Here is a 17,603-nt window from a genome sequence, read left to right as displayed (position 1 = left end):
AATAATTATTCCCTTAGTGTGTTTTCTTGGAACCAAGATTTGGGGGTCAGAAATGCAATACATTTAAATTTACTCTCACAACAGTCTCTGAGAAAGGTTGCTTTCAATCATTTTAACCATCACTGGGCTATTGTCAAACTTTTGAGTAATCTATGATGGAATAAGATAACATTTTTATATCATATTAATTTTAATCTGAGTCTGATTTTTAGTGAGTTTGAACATCTTTCACATTCTTGGAAACAACTGTTACTTCTTGGGAAGTTTCTGTTTCTGCCTTTGGCCACTTTTTTTTTTTTTTTTTTTTTTTTTTTTGGTCTATTCCGTTGTTTGTTTTCTTACAATGAACTGGAAGAACACTGTATAACAAGGATATCATCCATTGTCTCATATTTTTTGCTAATGGTTTCTCTTCCAGTTTCACATTTATCTTTTAGTTTTCAGATATACTTGCCATCAGGTATACATTCTGATTAGTCAAGTCTGCTCAGTCTTCCACAGAAAAATTAGAATACGATTTACCCAATGTTTCTCCCTAGAACTTTAATAGTTTAATTATCCCCCTTTATATCTCAAACCCTCTGAGACTTCTCTTTGCATAGATTTAGACACACACACACTTCAGTTTGTTTTTCAATGGCCATGCACCTGTCCCAAACCCATCTTTCCCTCCAAGAGGAGATGCTACCTTTGCTGTGCTACAGTCATTTATCTTGAGAGAGTTTTGGACTCTCAGTTGTGTTTCATTGATCTAGCCATCTATTCCTAGATCACACTCTTGGAACTAGTGTCATTTTATGTCATAAAAGAGCTAATCCACAAACCAAAGCAAATGAACAAACAAAAGAGCACCGTTGTAGGGTTTATAATAATTAATTTCTAAAAAACCTTCCTGCTACAAGTAATCTGTTGCTATTTACATTGTTTGAATGAATAGAAAATGTGAAATTCTCATGGTCATTTCTTATGATGTCGTTTCAATATCACATGCTCCCGTAGCAGGAGATTACCACATAGCAAACTCACAAGAGCACACATGTGCAAGTCTTAAATAAAGCATTATAAATAAAATATGGCAGGACATTAAAGAAATACTACACCTTACAAAGTGGGATTTATTCCAGAAGTGGAGGTTGTCTAACATTTGGAAATGTGTTTACGTTACTCATCAAATGACTAGGTCAAAGGATTGTATTCTTCAGATAGATGCCTTAAAAGGCATCCCACTCTTATTTTCTGTAAACATAATAAAACCCTAGGAAAATATATATAGGACTTATATGAAGAAAACATAAAAGTCCACTTCTCCATTTCCTCTCTGTAAAGGGGTGAATATTGGTACCTCCCACATACAACAGTTCTGTTTCAAGCTGAAGCCAGGCAATGCATGCAAAACCCTTAGAACAGTGCCTGGAACCAAGTAAATATGCAAGAAATATTAGCCATTGACAATTAATACTATCGAAGAACATCAAAGAAGGCTTGACATGGGTAGATAGAGGTGTTCTTGGAAAGAAAAGACAACACTTCAGAAATATTGGTTCTACATGAATTAAACTAGGCATGGAATGAAGTCTTAGTCCCAATGCACTTTTTTTCTTTCAAATGTGCATAACTGGTTCAAAATTTTATTAGATTATCAAAAAATAGTTGTTAACAGGGGTGCCTGGGTGGCTCAGTTGGTTAAGCATCCGACTTCGGCTCAGGTCATGATCTCACGGTTCATGGGTTCGAGCCCCGCGTCGGGATCCGTGCTGACATCTCGGAGCCTGGAGCCTGCTTCAGATTCTGTGTCTCCCTCTCTCACACGCTGTCTCTCTCTCAAAAATAAATAATAAAGATTTAAAAAAAATTTTTTTAAATAGTTGTTCACCTAGAGATATGAGAAGGGTAAGTAATGAAGTCAAACTTATTTTTTTATGTCATTAAGTTTTTAATTTTAATTCCAGTATAACTAACATACACTATTATTAGTTTCAAGTGCATGATATAGTGATTCAATAAGTCTATACATGACTCAGTGCTCTTTAAGATATGTGTACTCTTAATCCTTTTCACCTTTTTCACCCATTCTTCCACCCACCTCCCTTCTGGTACCCATCAGTTTGTTCTCTATAACTAAGAGTCTGCTTCTTGGTTTCTCTCTCTTTTTTTCCTTTGTTAATTTGTTTTGTTTCTCAGTTTCCACATACGAGTGAATCATAAAGGATTTGAATATTCCATTGCGTGTATATACACCACATCTTCTTTATCCATTCATCAATCGATGGTCACTTGGGCTGCTTCCATAGTTTGGCTATTGTAAATAACGTTGCAGTAAACATAGGGGTGCGTACATCCTTTCAAAGTGGCACTTATTTGATCACTTATCCCTAATAAGTTTTCAAGAATTATAATAATCAGGGTTAGACTGAGATAGTTCTCAATGTGTCTCCGGGCACAATTACTTGAATCCACATTCTCCCCAAATTTGAAGTCTTTCTGCACCTGGACAAGTCAAGGAATGGCCAGAGGGCCTCTAGGGGAGAACACGGAGGGAGTGTTGGCATCCAGCAGGCAGTCCCTGACTAACCAGGCTGTGACTTGGGGAGCATTTGCCTTCCTCACTGTCCCCTGCTCTCCAGTGTTGGAGCATGCCTTACTCTAAATGTCTGGGGGCTCCACATACTCTTGCAATGCTCTTTTTCAAGGAGCCAAGGCTCACTTGGTGTTATAAGCAGAGATGGCCTTCCTAGACACCCCTCCTCTGCTCTGAGACAGCTTACAATCCATGTGGATTGGGAAAAAATGAAGACGGTGGTATTGGCTGCATAACTATGTGAATGTACTTAATGCCACAGAACTGTACGCTTCAAAATGGTTACAATGGGGGGAAAAGATCAAAATGGTAAATTTTAAATTACCATTATTAAACAGAATTAAAACAAAACCATGAGGAGAGGCAAGAGAGGGGGCTATACCCCAGATCCGGGTCTCTAAAGAGCACACATTGTATGAGGTAGTCCAGTGTCAACCCCTGGGTATCAGGCTCTGCCTTGCCCTATGCAGAAGCACTATTCTGCTTCTCCTTCACCTTGCCCCCGGGTGCCCAAGTCCAAATGTTAAAATGCAAGATAAAATAACAGATACGCAGATTTTGCTGCAAGGTCTCCATTGATCTCTCCCTGGAACTGCCGGCCTGAGTGCTGACCTGCGGGAGGTTGTGCAGTTGGCACAGAGCCCAGCCCCCACTCTTCCTCCTTCCTCTTCCACTTTCAGCTGCCCTCTTCCTCCCCTTTTGGACAGATCTACTGACTTGAGTGGAATCTTGCAAGTCACCTGCTCAAAACCCTTCTGAGTGCTTGGAACCCACTTTTCTTTTTTTTTTTTTTAATTTTTTTTCAACATTTATTTACTTTTGAGACAGAGAGAGACAGAGCATGAATGGGGGAGGGTCAGAGAGAGGGAGACACAGAATCTGAAACAGGCTCCAGGCTCTGAGCTGTCAGCACAGAGCCCGACGCGGGGCTCCAACTCACGGACCGTGAGATCATGACCTGAGCCGAAGTCAGCCGCTTAACCGACTGAGCCACCCAGGCACCCCGGAACCCACTTTTCAATAAGCAGAGGTGGTCAGGAAGCATCGGCTATGATCTTTGGGCTGAGGGGAGCATACACTCAGAAAGAGGGGTTGGAAACCAGGACAGGGCAGAGGAAAGTGAGCCAAAGAACTGCTCTTGAGGGCAGAAGCATCCAGGCCATTGTTTTCTTAAGTAATATTCCAAGCAGCAAAGAATCAAGAGGAACTCGTGTTCCAGGCCAGATGGTAGAGCACAAATTAAAGGGAAGTAATAAAAAAAATGGGCAAATACACTTAACTAATTTTTTTTTTTTAATTCAAAGCAGTTGATTCCTGTCCCCTATCCCCTTCAATTTTCAGTCTACCTTCTCAGGATAATTCGATCACATTTAGAAAAGCATCATTGAACAGGTTTTTTAAAATTTTTCTGATGACTAAATTACCTTTTGTCATGTGTAAACCTCTGAGCATATTACTGTGGGGTTCTTCTTTTGTGTTGTGTTTTGTTTTTTAGGAGGGAATGGAGAGTGGGACAAAAAGCCCTGCTTTCAGATTTAAAGTTCTTAAAATACTTAGTCTCGAGAGAATATTTAAAGGAAAGACAAGTTTATAAGGTTACAACTTGAGGAAATGAGAATAAACGAGATTTGTGAAAAATACTCCCTTGAAGATGGGTGCACAGGGAAATAGGGAAAAGGCAATGTCCTAGGCATTGAGGAGGCCCTTCAGAAGGTCATCTGAGAGGGGATGTCATGTAGATACCCAACGGCTTCCCTCCGCTCTTGGTGTACCCCTCCGACCCGCATAGGGCATGTATCAGGGAGCCAGGCACAGCCTGGCAGAGAGCAGATGCACAGTAGGACAGACTCTGTGCACACTGCAGTCCCATCTTCTTCACTGTGTGATACTGAAAGTCATTTAATATCTCGAAACCTCAGCCGCTTTACCTCTGAAATAAGGATGCTAATTTCACTCATCTCCAACGAATACGATAAGGACTAAATGGCACAACAGATATAAAGTGGTTAGCACAATGACAGGTGCATGGTGAGTTCTCAATACATGGACATTCCTACCACTGTCATTGCTGTCATGTGCCAGTGGAAATCTGTGCACCCTTTTACCTCCCTTGAAAGGAGGACATGTAATCACTCTCGTTTTGCCACACATGACTCTCTGCTGTGGCTCTCTCCTCTCCCTGTTCCATGACTGGCTATTTCAAGGTCAAAGGGATGAAACTCAGATCTCATGCTTTCTGGTAAGCACTGATTGAAAAACAAACCAACCGTTTAGAAGCTCATGGGTGACTCAGTTGGTTAGGTGGCTGTCTCTTGGTTTGGGCTCAGATCATGATCTCATGGTTCATGAGTTTGAGCCTCCGTGCTGACAGTGCAGAGCCTGGTTGGGATTCTCTCTCTCCCTGCCCCTGCCCCTGCTCGATCTCTCACTCTTTCGCTCTCTCTCTAGAAATAAATAAATAAACTTAAAAAAAAATTTCATATCATTGTTAGCCATGGAACCTTCGGTTTAGTGTTGGTCTTTGACAGTGCAATGCATCTTTGCGCCTACTGGCCACTTGATCTGCTTTTGTAAAAAAAAAAAAAACAAAAAAACTCTCTTACTTACCTGCAGGAGTCTAGCCCGATACACAGGTTTCCAGGCATTTCTATTTATTTATAACACGGCCCATAACAGGGCTTCTATTGGGTGCTCTCCTTGGGGCAGAGAAAATCAGCCAGGTGAATGTAAGAGTTAGAACATCAAGAAGGACTCTTCTTCACTCTGAGTTCTTGCCATGCAGTTATGAAGTCTTCTCTCTGATCTTAAGTTGTGTTCTTTCCTCCTCTTGTCATATTTTCCTAGACAATGACAGCAGCGATTCAGAACTCCCATCCATCATGTTCAAAGCACACTCTCGAGCAGGGATACTTCAGGAAAGCCGGCTGACGCAAGAGATAATCCCAATGAAGAGCTTACCCAGAGGAGGGAAACCATCCCACTTCGGTTATCAGAGAAACACCAGCCAAGAAGAGCATGATGGCAGAGGCAGAAGGGGGGCGCTACGGCCCAAACCGCTGTTCCACGCGGTAGATGAGGAGTTTGAATCTGGAGAGGAGAGTGGAGAGGAGACCTCAGCAATCAGATCCAGATGGTCAGGGGAGCACAGACCCACTAGGCAACATCACAGGTCCCACAGTCCTTTGCTCCAAAGAAAATAGTTTCATCATCCACACAGTAGTCTCCATGTATTTCAAGAGTCCATTTTCCTATTGTTGTGGAAGAAGGAGTTTCAGAGTTACGAAGAGAGCTACTGAGTTTATTTTTTGGAGCCTATGAGCCATACATCTATAAGAGGCACGGAGATTTTTTTGGAGAAAAACGTGGAACAAACTTGCAGGCTCTGCTGTATTCTTAGCTGGTGTACTTTGTAGATGAAGTCCCCAAGGGTGATAAATGTTAATCATCACAGGAATTATTACTAAAATTCCTAAAAGTCGGTGATCCATGAACTGTATTGTGATACAAGTATGATTGGTCAGTAATTCACTGTAACTGTATGCCTGTGCAGCTTATAATCAAGTTATAACTGGGAAAGGCCTGGGAAATCATCTGGCCCAACCCTCTGTGTTTACAAATAAGGACCTAAGGACACCCTTCCCAAGGTCATGTGGTGAGTTGCTGCTTTCACAAGCTGGTTGTCCTCCCTCCCAAGAGAATGTATTCAGTTTTGATTTTGATATGCACTATGCGATAATTATTTTTCTGGGGAAAGGTAAAATTTGCCATAACAATGCTATATTTAATCAGTAGCAATAATAGATGTGATATGTAGTAGTGGATTAATTTGTGAACAATGGGCTTGTAATCTATTTTATAACTGGAATATTTATTTTAAAAACAAAATAGCCATAAACAGGATGTAATAGCAACGACACGAACAACAGGTATTTATTAAATGTGCATTTGTAGGCTGCGGTACTGTGCCCTAGAGTTTGAAATTCTTTCCCAGTTTAATTTCCATCAGGAAATTAAATCATTCCCCCAGACTTGACCTTGAACCTCTCACACTCCAGCTCACTGACTTTGCTAGATGACTTTATCTTTCTTCCCTTCTTGCCCTCTCTTCCTCTTTTCTCTCTGGTGGCCACCTATAGATGAACACATATTTATTAAGTGCTATTTATTGTGCCAAATGGCTATAACAATTAACCATAATATCCTTTATCATTACTATTTTTGACTTCTCTAGCCATCCCCAACTGATTCAATCCCATGCATCTTTAAAGGTTGTTTTCCAATGCACCTGGCTGCCTAGACCGGCTTTGATCCCCTTAATCAGAAGCAATGAAGTGATCCCCTTCCTCCTGGCTGTGCCCACACTGCACTGGGTGTGTCACAGAACTTATCTGGTAATTACACTTATACACGTGTGTGTAACTACCCAGGTCTGCAGGACAGGGAGGATAGTCTGTCCATTTTAAACTTTATCCATTCATCAGTTGTGTTTCTTATCTCTTGGCCTTACCCTTTTTCAAGTTTTGTTTTTTGTTTTTTGCGTTTTTTTTTTTTTTTTTTTAGCTTTTATCCATTTTTTGTCTTAGTTGTTACAGTGCCTTGTTCATGGTAGATCATCTATAAATGTTGGGGCAACAGTGCCCTTTTGTTACAGCTGAAAAGGAGGTCGGAGAAGATATGGTCAGACATTCTTATTTTCCAGGTTACAAAGATGAGGTGTTGAGAAACTGGCTGGTGCCGCTTCAGGGGTTTAAAGGGTGTGGGCTTATTCTCTAGTGTAATCCGTGGACACCATTGCCTGACAAAGGATATACGGCCTTCCCTGGACTTACATTTTGTGAATGGCATTTAACTGCCAGTGGTCACTGCTGCAGTGGTAGAAATGCCATTCAAAAGAGCCCACTTGTTTCTCCTCTTCTGAATCTGAAATATAAGCCTGCTTCTAAGTTGTCTCAATGTTTTAAATTATCTACTACCAGATAGTAGTAATCCGCCCAAAGGGACAGAAGTATTTATAAAACTCAGGGATCTCTGGGTTTGGTTTTTTGTGTCTTGTTTTTGTTTTCCGCTTTTGTTTTCCCATTATTGCTTAAACAAACAAGCAGGCAAAGCAACGGAAAAACCTTATGACCCATGAGAGGGAGTCACGGAGTCATTATCCTCACACTATCGATGAAGATACAGCGACAGAACGGGGGCGTCAGAAATCACCTTTACAAAGCCATATGCGAAGCCAATTCCTGCGAGGTAGAGAACACTGTATTCCTTGCTGGATTCTCCATATAACAAAAGAAATCCAGACTGTGAAGGCCCCTTCCCAGAGCAGACGGCAAAGTCTAAGGATTAGTGGAATTTATCTGATTCTTCCCTTTTTCTCTGAGATGCTGGTGCCCTGTGGGAGAGGGATGGTGGGACTTAGTGAATAGAAGGGAACTTGCCCTTTTAATTGGTAGAAGCCAAAATGAGTCATTTGCCCCGAGGCCGTCTGTTCATCTAGACAGTGTCTGGCCCTCACTGCCTGAGTCTAGAAATTGGCCCTGGAACGCCTTCCTGAAACGTATGGTAGGTTGAGGGCCCTTGTGGTCCTGGTGCCTCTGGTAGCTTGGAGAGCTCATGGTGGACATGGTCTCTTTGCTTAGTCACCCAGGATCGTTTCAAAATGCAGTGTGATCTGATCTTCATTTCCTGGCGACAGCCCACGCTGGGGTTTGGTTGAGCGTGTGATAGGTGCCCCAAGAATGCTCTTGGGTATCAGTTTCACATCATGAGTTTTTCCAACAGGCACCAAGACGTGCAGCAGAGAAAGTTCCCTCTGGAGTGCTGAGGGAGCTCTGCTGCTTACTCCCGACTCAGCTCGGGGAGAGGTTGGAGTCCCTCAGAGGGGCTCTCCTGGGCCTGGCTGCTGGTCCACTGAGCCTCGCAGTTTGCCCTCTTATCTTCAACCTCAGAGAAGCCAACACACAACCCACAGAATCCTATTTTGCCTCCATAAGTTTTTTTTTTTCTTTTTTTTCTTACTTTCTCAAACCTGTTCCTATTGTGTGCCTCAGTGGTCTTTAGGTTTCAGTAACTTCCGAAATGGGGTAAAGTCGCATTTCCTTTCATGTATCCTATATGGCAGCTTTCTACCTGAAAGGTTTTCCACATGTTTGCTGGTGTTTGGGATGTGGCAGATATGTTTATTCACCCTGCCCAAACCTGACATGATGCCATGGGACCTCCCCGGTCTTTATCAGCCTCCTACCAGAGAAACAAACGTTGGCTGTAGATGGGAATGCGCCATGGCAGAGTAGTGATGACATTCCAGACACTGTCGTGCTTCCCCGCATGCTTTTGCCTGTCTTTCGTGAAGGCCATATACTTTTGTGCTTCTCTTCTTAGAAAAAGTTAAAGGGTCATGGGAAGTAGGTCTGGAAATGCCACCAGAATTCAGTGATAGAATTATTCCTCAATGTAAGAAGTGACTACTACTGCTCGGCTCTTTAGCCTACCATTTTGGTTTCAGCCTGCAGGGAAGCTTCTATCTGGATGCCTGCCATTTTGGTTTCAGCCTGCAGGGAGGCTTCTATCTGGATGCCTGCCACTGAGATCATTTTGATTTTTAAATCAGTGTAGTTCAGAGCTCAGGCTCTGAAGTCAGACCACTTTTAGCTGTGGGGCTGTGGGCAGCCTGGTTATCTTCCCTAAGCTGAAATGTACTGATTGATAAATAAGGTGATAATCTTATCTACCTCAGAGAATGATCATGAGGGTCAAATGAGATAGTATTTGTAAAATTCTTAGCTTAGTGCTTGTTTTGTAGGAAGAGCTTGATCACTAACAGCTATGCTAATTTAGGCCAAAATGTATGTACAGGGGACATACATTCAATTAATTACAATTAATTACAATTAATTACATAATTATGTAATTATGTAATTAATTACAATTAATTACATAAAGAGGTATAAATAATGGACACCTGAGACTTTTCTGAGAAGTAGTTTGAATGACATTATAGAGGATATTTGGGGCTATCCATCAATCAAGAGCAAAACCAGAGATCAGATCTGGATATGGATTCATGGTTTTCCGGCAAAGCTTATTGAATTTTTTTGTCATTACCTCAAAATTATTGTGTTTTCTTGTTTGGAGGATGGTTACCATGGTGTCCAATCCAAATCGCGGTTTATCCTCAAAGAGACAGTGAATTTAGAAGACCTACCTCTGTTTATCATGACAGGCACCCTGTGCAAAAAGGGAAAATTGCTCTTTGTCGGGGAAACATTCAATGCGGTTTAATTCCTCAGCTTGGAGTCTTTTCCATAAGAGACCTCCTCTCCAAAAGAGTGATTATTTGAACTTATAAATATTAACTAGTTAAATAAGTGTTTAAGGATTTTCAGCATGGAAAAAAGTAGTTTCTATTACGTTTGATAACTTTCTGAAATTAGAGAGAGTAGTTGTTTTGTTTTTTTCTTTATAAATAAAGTCAGTGAGTGTGTTGGTGTTATCTAGAATTTTTGCAAATATATTTCATGTATGAGTAATACAGGTGGTTTCTTGTAGTTTTAATTTTTTTTTTTCATGACTAAACTCTGTCAAGTATCCTATTTGTAACTCCTCCTGAGAAAAGCCAGTAGTGCAGACAGAAAGCTTCCTTTTAGGACATCAGTCACTGCTAATTGTTAATTGGGCCATAAGCTGAGGGGAATAAAAGAGATGCCCGGATCAGCGCTAGTCACTTCTGTAATTAACAAGTGATATGTTGTTTCTCTGCGCACAATATTTGATTGAATAAATTATTTTTCTTTCTGAGAGTCTAACCAGCTTCTGAGCCCAGGGTGCTCAAAGTGAGTATGATGGGTTTGAAATCGAAATTTCCATTGCCCAGGCTTCTTCCGGTTAGGGCTTATTCAACAAAGTAATCGGAGCCACGTTGTAAACTGAACCAAGACAGTCACTACTCTGTTTCCAGACATAGTGATATAGATCTTGAATTAAAATGGGTGGTCCTAAAATCAAGGTATATACCCTGTGTTCTAAGAGATCAGTCTTGAATAGAACAGTAATAATAGCCAATATTCATAGAGTGCTTACTGTATTTCAGGCAGTATTCAAAGTACTTTACCTACATAGATGCAGTGTCGTCCCATCTTAAAACAAGGTTCAGAGAGATCGAGTAACAGGTCCAAGGTCTCCCTGCTTCCAACAAAGACCTTGGGAACCAGGTCTATTTGGTTTGTAACCATTGACCTAAACTTTCTCCCTGAGGAGAATTAAGAATTTAACTTTTTCTCACTGGGGAAAGATACAATGGAAAGAAACAGAGGACCTTCATCCTACCAAAAAAGAACTTGGCTTTAAAATGGACAAATAAATACAGTGGAAGGTGATGTGTTTGAAAATCTGTTTTTACAAACTTAAAGGATGATTATATCATGAGAAGAATTGATCATTTTTGGCATTAAGATTGTTTTCTGATAACAATTAAAATGTTTTGTGTCTGATTTTACATTGAGCTTTTTTGAATATCAATTATAAGTTGTTTCCAAAGAACTTTGTTCTTGATTCCCCAATGAGGTCCCAACCGAGCAGTCTCCACATGCTGCTTACCCACGATGGAAATACAAACCAGCAACCCACTGAGAGGGTAGGAAGGGGTTGGGAGAATGACCAACTACTGTTAAACTGCTAAACAACTTTAGTAGTTAAAGAGGTACGCATATGCTTGGTAAGCATACCATTGGTTGGAAATGAATTATGTGTCTGGCTTTTACTAGGAACTTTTCATATAGATTTTAAAAAATTTAATTCTCATAACAGTCTTATGAAATAAGTATTGAGATTATTATCCCCATTTTACAGGTGAAGAAACAGAGTCTCAGAAAAGCTTTCTTTCATCAAGGGCACACAGCTGATCCAAGTGTTCATCAAAGACACAAATGGCATTTAGAGCTGTCGGACTCCAAAGCCACTAATTTTTTTTTTTTAATGTTTATTTATTTTTGAGAGAGAGAGGGAGACACAGAATCTGAAGCAGGCTCCAGGCTCTGAGCTGTCAGCACAAAGCCCGACACGGGGCTCGAACTCACGAACCATGACCTGAGCTGAAGTCGGAGGCTTAACCGACTGAGCCGCCCAGGCGCCCCCCAAAGGCACTAATTTTATCCACTAAACTATAGTAGCACCTTCATAGCTTGCAACAGCATTGGGTAACCTAAAACACTGAGTAACCTAAAAAATGAATTCGCTGTTGGCCACCATCATTTGAATTCTTAAGGTCACCTCACTATATCGGGTAATCGTTCTGGTCTTGTTTACCCACTGCTTCCACAACCACAAGTTTCCTTGCTGTTTGGCTTGCTGTTCAAGTGCTAATTGAAGCTAACAGTGCCTGTGGCCAAATCGTTGCTTCCGGGAGTCTGTATCTTAGATTAAGTCTAATGACATGAGGACGCGAATTATCCTTTAGCTGATTTTTATAATTCCAATATTTTTATTCCTATTGGACTTTATCCAATCAAGCCAGATAGAAACTTTCAAAATAAGGGGTCACCTAGCACCGTGGCCCTGGACCCGTGGAAAGGGAAGGAAGGGCCCCACAGTGGTTCATTTATTTTGTTTCCTCACAGGAATTTCTCTGGGTAACTAAGAGCGAGTGAAACTCGGACTCTGGGTTTCACTGGCGTACTGTTTCACCGGTGAAGGCTGCCCTTGTTTGGAGTTTGTGCTTGTCCTAGACCTGGCTCAGGAGGCAGCCCTATTATCTAACTGTGCCATCTTCCAAAGGGGTTGTGTGTATGGGCAGGGGGGATGTCCCAGCGTTACGAATGCAGAAGTAAAAACACCAATCTGAAAAAGGAAAGGGAGGATAAATGTTCTGTCCTCCAAAATAGAGATAGTCTTAAAACAGGAGGACAAAGGACAGGTCCTCACCAGGGCTACGCCTACGCCCACCAGGGCTACGCCTACGCCTGTGTGCCAGGAAAGGCACACAGAGCAGGGCGGTCCAAACCAGCAGTCGTGAGAGCACGAGGCTTAGCAAACAATGGTTGCTGTACTCCACCCACGCCCCTGGAGCTGAATTTCAAGTTCTGAATTTAGACAATACAGCTGGAATTTCTGCAGTGTCACTCCGTGACACGCGGGGCTCCAGGCAGCTCTTGTTAAAAATGTCTGGACACCCATTGCAAGAACGAAAATGAATATTTGAAAAGGAAAAGACATCTACGGTGAGTTGGCAGGAATTCTTCCAGGCAGGATGAAAGGAAATAGTTATTTCAAGCAGGCTAGAAGTTTCATAATGGCTTGAAGAGGTAGGATGAATTTGTTGGGGGAAAAAAAGATAGGATTATGGTTGTATCACATTAGACCCTTCCTCGCATTTAGGGTAGACTCAGGAAACTTTCATTCACAGAAAGGTAACTTTAAATTTGATAAATTATTTGCAAGGCTTGGTGTACCGCCCACTGTTCTCTTCTAGACCATAAACTCTTTGGATGTCAGATATAAAGAAAGCCTTGGGAAATGTTGCTGCATCGATGTGTCCCTAATAAATGGTAAGATATAAAAATCTTAGAGCAGTGGTCAAATGTTGGCTTAACACCACAGGATCAGTCCTTCCAGGGCTGCTGAACACCCCAGGATTATTACGTTGAGACGGGTCACCCGGAAGTCAGCTCTCCTGCTGGGCATTACCACCTGCCTGGGGGGTGACCTGACAGCCTCCTCCTCCAACAGAGCAACATAGATTCAGAATCTCAGAATTGGAAGGTTCGGATTGCTTCCCTCAGTACTTACGTGATGCTGATCAAGCCCTTTAACTTCCCCAGTTAGTTCCACATCACTAAATAAAGAGCAAAGACATCTATTCTACCTACCCCGTGAAGGCAGTGCGACTCTGGAATGAGGCCAACTCTGAAATATGGATCCCTGCATCAGTCTTGATCAAGCAGAAAATCTGGGGGGTTATGAAAGAGTTGGAGGAGGAAATCTAACATCATGTTTAAGAGCTGGAATACAGGAAGGGCGTCTAGGTGGCTCAGTCGGTTAAGTGTCCGACTTCGGCTCAGGTCTTGATCTCACGGTTTGTGAGTTTGAGCCCCTAGTCTGGCTCTGTGCTGACAGCTCAGAGCCTGGAGCCTGCTTTGGATTTTGTGCCTCCCCTCTCTCTGTTCCTCCCATGCACATGCTCTGTCTCCCAATAATAAATAAACCTTTAAAAAAATTAAAAAAAAAAAAGAGCTGGAATGCAGGAGTAAAATGAATCTGAATCCTTTCCTGTGGTTTTGTAAAACTTTACTTAGGCAACATGCTTATGTTCTCCAAGCTGTTAGCGGAGTGTCTGATGCAGTTACTGCACTAAAAACTTTACCTGATACCATAACGAAGGAGTTAGCATCGTTTTATGGTGAAAAATGTAGGCGCTGGAGTCAGATGACCTAGACCCTGGAAAGGGGCAAATGTTTTTTTAAGAAGTAACATCACAACTCTCAGAAATAAAATGCACACTTATTAAAGATATATTTAACTCCTTAATTCATGAGGGAACTAATACAATGTCTCTAAAGGAGAATTCCAAACACCACACATTTAAGAGGCAGTCAGGAATACAAAAATGAACGGCTAGATGCAAAATAAGTTTTTGACATGGTGGGAAGAAAAATCAGTTATCTTTTCACCTGACAGAATGCACTTGCATATCTACAGACACGAATTATTTTCAATGCTATCAGTTTTCTACAGTTTACAGAATTGAGATGAGCTGACAGACAACAAAATAATTCAAAGACAATGAAAGCCTAAAATGGTAGTGCTTGGAGCAGGTTGAAGTCAATCTAGAAACAAAATGACATATTTTTTTGCATCTTAATATTGTGAACTTAAATTCCCATTTGCTAAAAACTCACGGGAAACGCTATAACCGAGAAAATTCCAGTTTCTTGATAAGCCTCATTTACATTACTGCCTACTGTTCAGATTTGCAACTAATTCAAATCTGACTCCTTTGTCTTAGGCTTTAAAAAAAAAAATTTAATGTTTATTTATTTTTGAAGGAGAGAGAGACAGAGCACGAGCAGGGGAGAGACAGAAAGAGAAGGAGACACAGAATCCGAAGCAGGCTGCAGGCTCTGAGCTGTCAGCACAGAGCCCAGTGTGGGGCTCGAACCCACAGACCGCGAGATCACGACCTGAGCGGAAGTTGGACGCTTAACCGACTGAGCCACCCAGGTGCCCCATCTTATGCTTTCAATAGATTTGACACTTAACGAACCCATGTGGTATACTGATCCAGCTCAGTGGCCTTCATGTGATTATTCCTGATTGTGACAGCCAATGTCTTAGGCTATAGTTTGTCTTATTGCCTGTTTAAAACTTTCTTACCCCATGAGTTATCTCTATGTTTGTTTTTAAGCTACTCCCAGCTTTTGCAAAACTGTCCTAAGATTACAAAGTTTTCTCCTATTTCATTATTGACTGTTCGTTTCATTTGGTATGTTGGAAAAGGCATCGGTGTAGGGTGTGTTAATGTTGTATCCAGTTACAGCTCTGTAACATTCCAACTGTGGGAACTTAGACAAACTACCATAACTCTTTGAACCTTGTTTATTGATATACAAAATGGGAACAATAATATTTCCACTGAGGTGAGAAATAAATAAAATAATGCATGTAAAACCCCAGGCAAAGAGTATATAGCAGGCCCTAACGAAAAAAAAGAAGAAAAGAAAAAAAAAAATAGCTCCCCTATCCTCCATTTATCCAGGAAGAGTGTGTGTGTGGTTATTCCATACTTACACCATGATTTGGCGTCATTGGATTTTTTTTTTCCTTTAAAAAGTAGCATTCCAGACCATTTGGGAGAAAATGACTAAGTTTTGGGGAAGATATTAATGAAGACAACAATTAAGGTGAGAGGATAGATAGGAAGACCCAACATAATACAGTAATTCTCCCTGAATGTATCTATATTTAATAAAATTTAAGTTAAACTATGAACATGTCCTAATGTGGAATTTCTCAAGACTTAAAAATTGTAAATTTAAAAGAGTATTTATAAATGTATATAAAAGTGCAGTCTCAGGATAGACCAGACAAAGACGAAGACAAAGAAGAAGTAGAAGGAGGGGTGCCTGAGTGGCTCAGTCAGGGAAGCATCCAACTCTTGGCTTCAGATCAGGTCATGATCTCGTGGCTCATGAGTTCAAGCCCCGCGTGGGGCTCGACACTGACACTGTGGAGCCTGCTTGGGATTCTTTCTCTCCCCTTTCTCTCTGCCCCTACCCCATTTGCTCACTCTCTCAAAATAAATAAACTTAATTTTTATTTATTTATTTTTATTTTTTTATTTTTTTTGTAAAGGAGGAGGATGGAGGAGATTTGAAGGACTAGTCAAATCATGTCTCAAATCTTTTTATAAATCTGTAGCAATTAAGGGAGTATTAGTGAAGGGATAGATACACTGACCACTAGGACAACACCAAAAGACTCCAGAAATGAACTCACACATACTTGGAAACATACCATCAATAAATGATCCTGAGACAACTGTCATCTTTCGTCATATGTAAAAATGACTTTTCAAATACATCTGCTGTGCTCACTCATTGAGAGCAGCCCAGGGTAAATATGGCCTGGTTTGAGACTCTCATGGTTCATGGGTTCAAGCCTTACATCAGGTTCTGTGCTGACAGCTCAGAGCCTGGAGCCTGCTTCAGATTCTGTGTCTCCCTCCCTCCTCTCCCCTCTCCCCACTCGTGCGTGCTCTCTCTCTCTCTCTCTCTCTCTCTCTCTCAAAAATGAATAAACATTAAAAAAAGAGAGAGAGACAAGGAACCACTCCCACTTCTATCTCTGATTCCTGGATCCATGTATTCAAGTAACAATTATCACAAAGTCACATATTGATGATTAGTTCAGCCTCTGTACCACACAGTCTTAAGACTATAACCCAAATTCGCAAAGTGGTTTCTCCCAGCTGGCTCCATAACTGAGTCTTCAATTGACTATTCCACTATCCTGCTTCTGGGTAGTGGGATATATGATAAAATTGGTGAATTCTGTTGGTTTCAGCATACTGTATCATTTATCTTACTATAATGAGTTTTGTCAGGACAGTGTTTTGTGAAATATTGTGATTATAAATAAGTAAATACCATGACTATAAATAGCATGGCTTCTAGAAGGATGCAAATCAAGGTAAATAAATTCATTCCAGGATAAATGACTAGGGAATGGCCGAGGGAGAAGCTGCATAAATCTTTCCCTTCATAAAAAACAATGAAAATACTGGCAAAATTATCAAAATTATCTTCAGAGCTCTGACAATGGGCTGAAAGCTTACAACAATCTGAAGATCATTTGTTTATCCAAGAAAAACTACTAGTTCTTGGCAAGAATGGCAGATTTTGTGGGGTTTCATAGGGCTTACTCCCATTCTCAAAAAGCTCCATGACCAGAGAATTGTCTGACAGCTCCTTGGAAAAGTCCAATTCATAGGGCTTGTGTTATTTGGCCCGATTCAGTCCTTGTTCAGTGGGGAAAACTCTATCTTCAGTGTGTTTGTCAAATACAATCAGCAGGAATTGTTCAATATCACAGCTGCCTAAGGCTCTGAGATACCAGCCACAGTAAACAATTACTAGCCAACAATTTGAAAGGAAAATCTGGGAAATGAGATATCCACAGAAACTTAAAAAGGCTATGACCTATTCCTGGGGATTTACAAGTCCTCACACGTGCAGAATAGACACGAGACAGTCCTGGTTACCGCCAGCTATCTTTAAATACCTACACAAGCAGGAAATAAAGCGTAAGGCAGACTTATAAACTGCCTGAGCATTGAAAGCTTGAGTCATCGAACACATGTATTACAACTACAAGGATTTTGGTTATTTTGCCATTTGACTGGATACGTTGGCGATTACATTGATGGCATGCTGATAAGGCTAGGTGGCCAGAAAATATCAAGGAACATTGATGTCTTGTTAAGACATACATGTGTAAGAGAACAGGTGACTCAAGCAATGAAAATTTAAGGGTCCTA

General features: G+C 41.1%; 1 protein-coding gene across 1 annotated transcript in view; it reads left to right on the top strand.

Annotated features, from left to right (window-relative positions):
- Positions 1-11,069, top strand: part of SLC9A4 (solute carrier family 9 member A4) — a 72,972-nt gene extending 61,903 nt beyond the window's left edge. The window contains exon 12 of the mRNA XM_003983882.4: positions 5,423-11,069. Within this exon, the coding sequence (XP_003983931.3) occupies positions 5,423-5,778 (356 nt within the window). The 3' untranslated portion in view covers positions 5,779-11,069. The remainder of the gene's footprint in view (positions 1-5,422) is intronic.
- The last annotated feature ends 6,534 nt before the right edge of the window (positions 11,070-17,603 follow it).

Source organism: Felis catus, chromosome A3 (genome assembly GCF_018350175.1).
Source record: "Felis catus isolate Fca126 chromosome A3, F.catus_Fca126_mat1.0, whole genome shotgun sequence".
Lineage (NCBI taxonomy): Eukaryota > Metazoa > Chordata > Mammalia > Carnivora > Felidae > Felis > Felis catus.
This window is presented reverse-complemented; position numbering and strand designations above follow the sequence as displayed.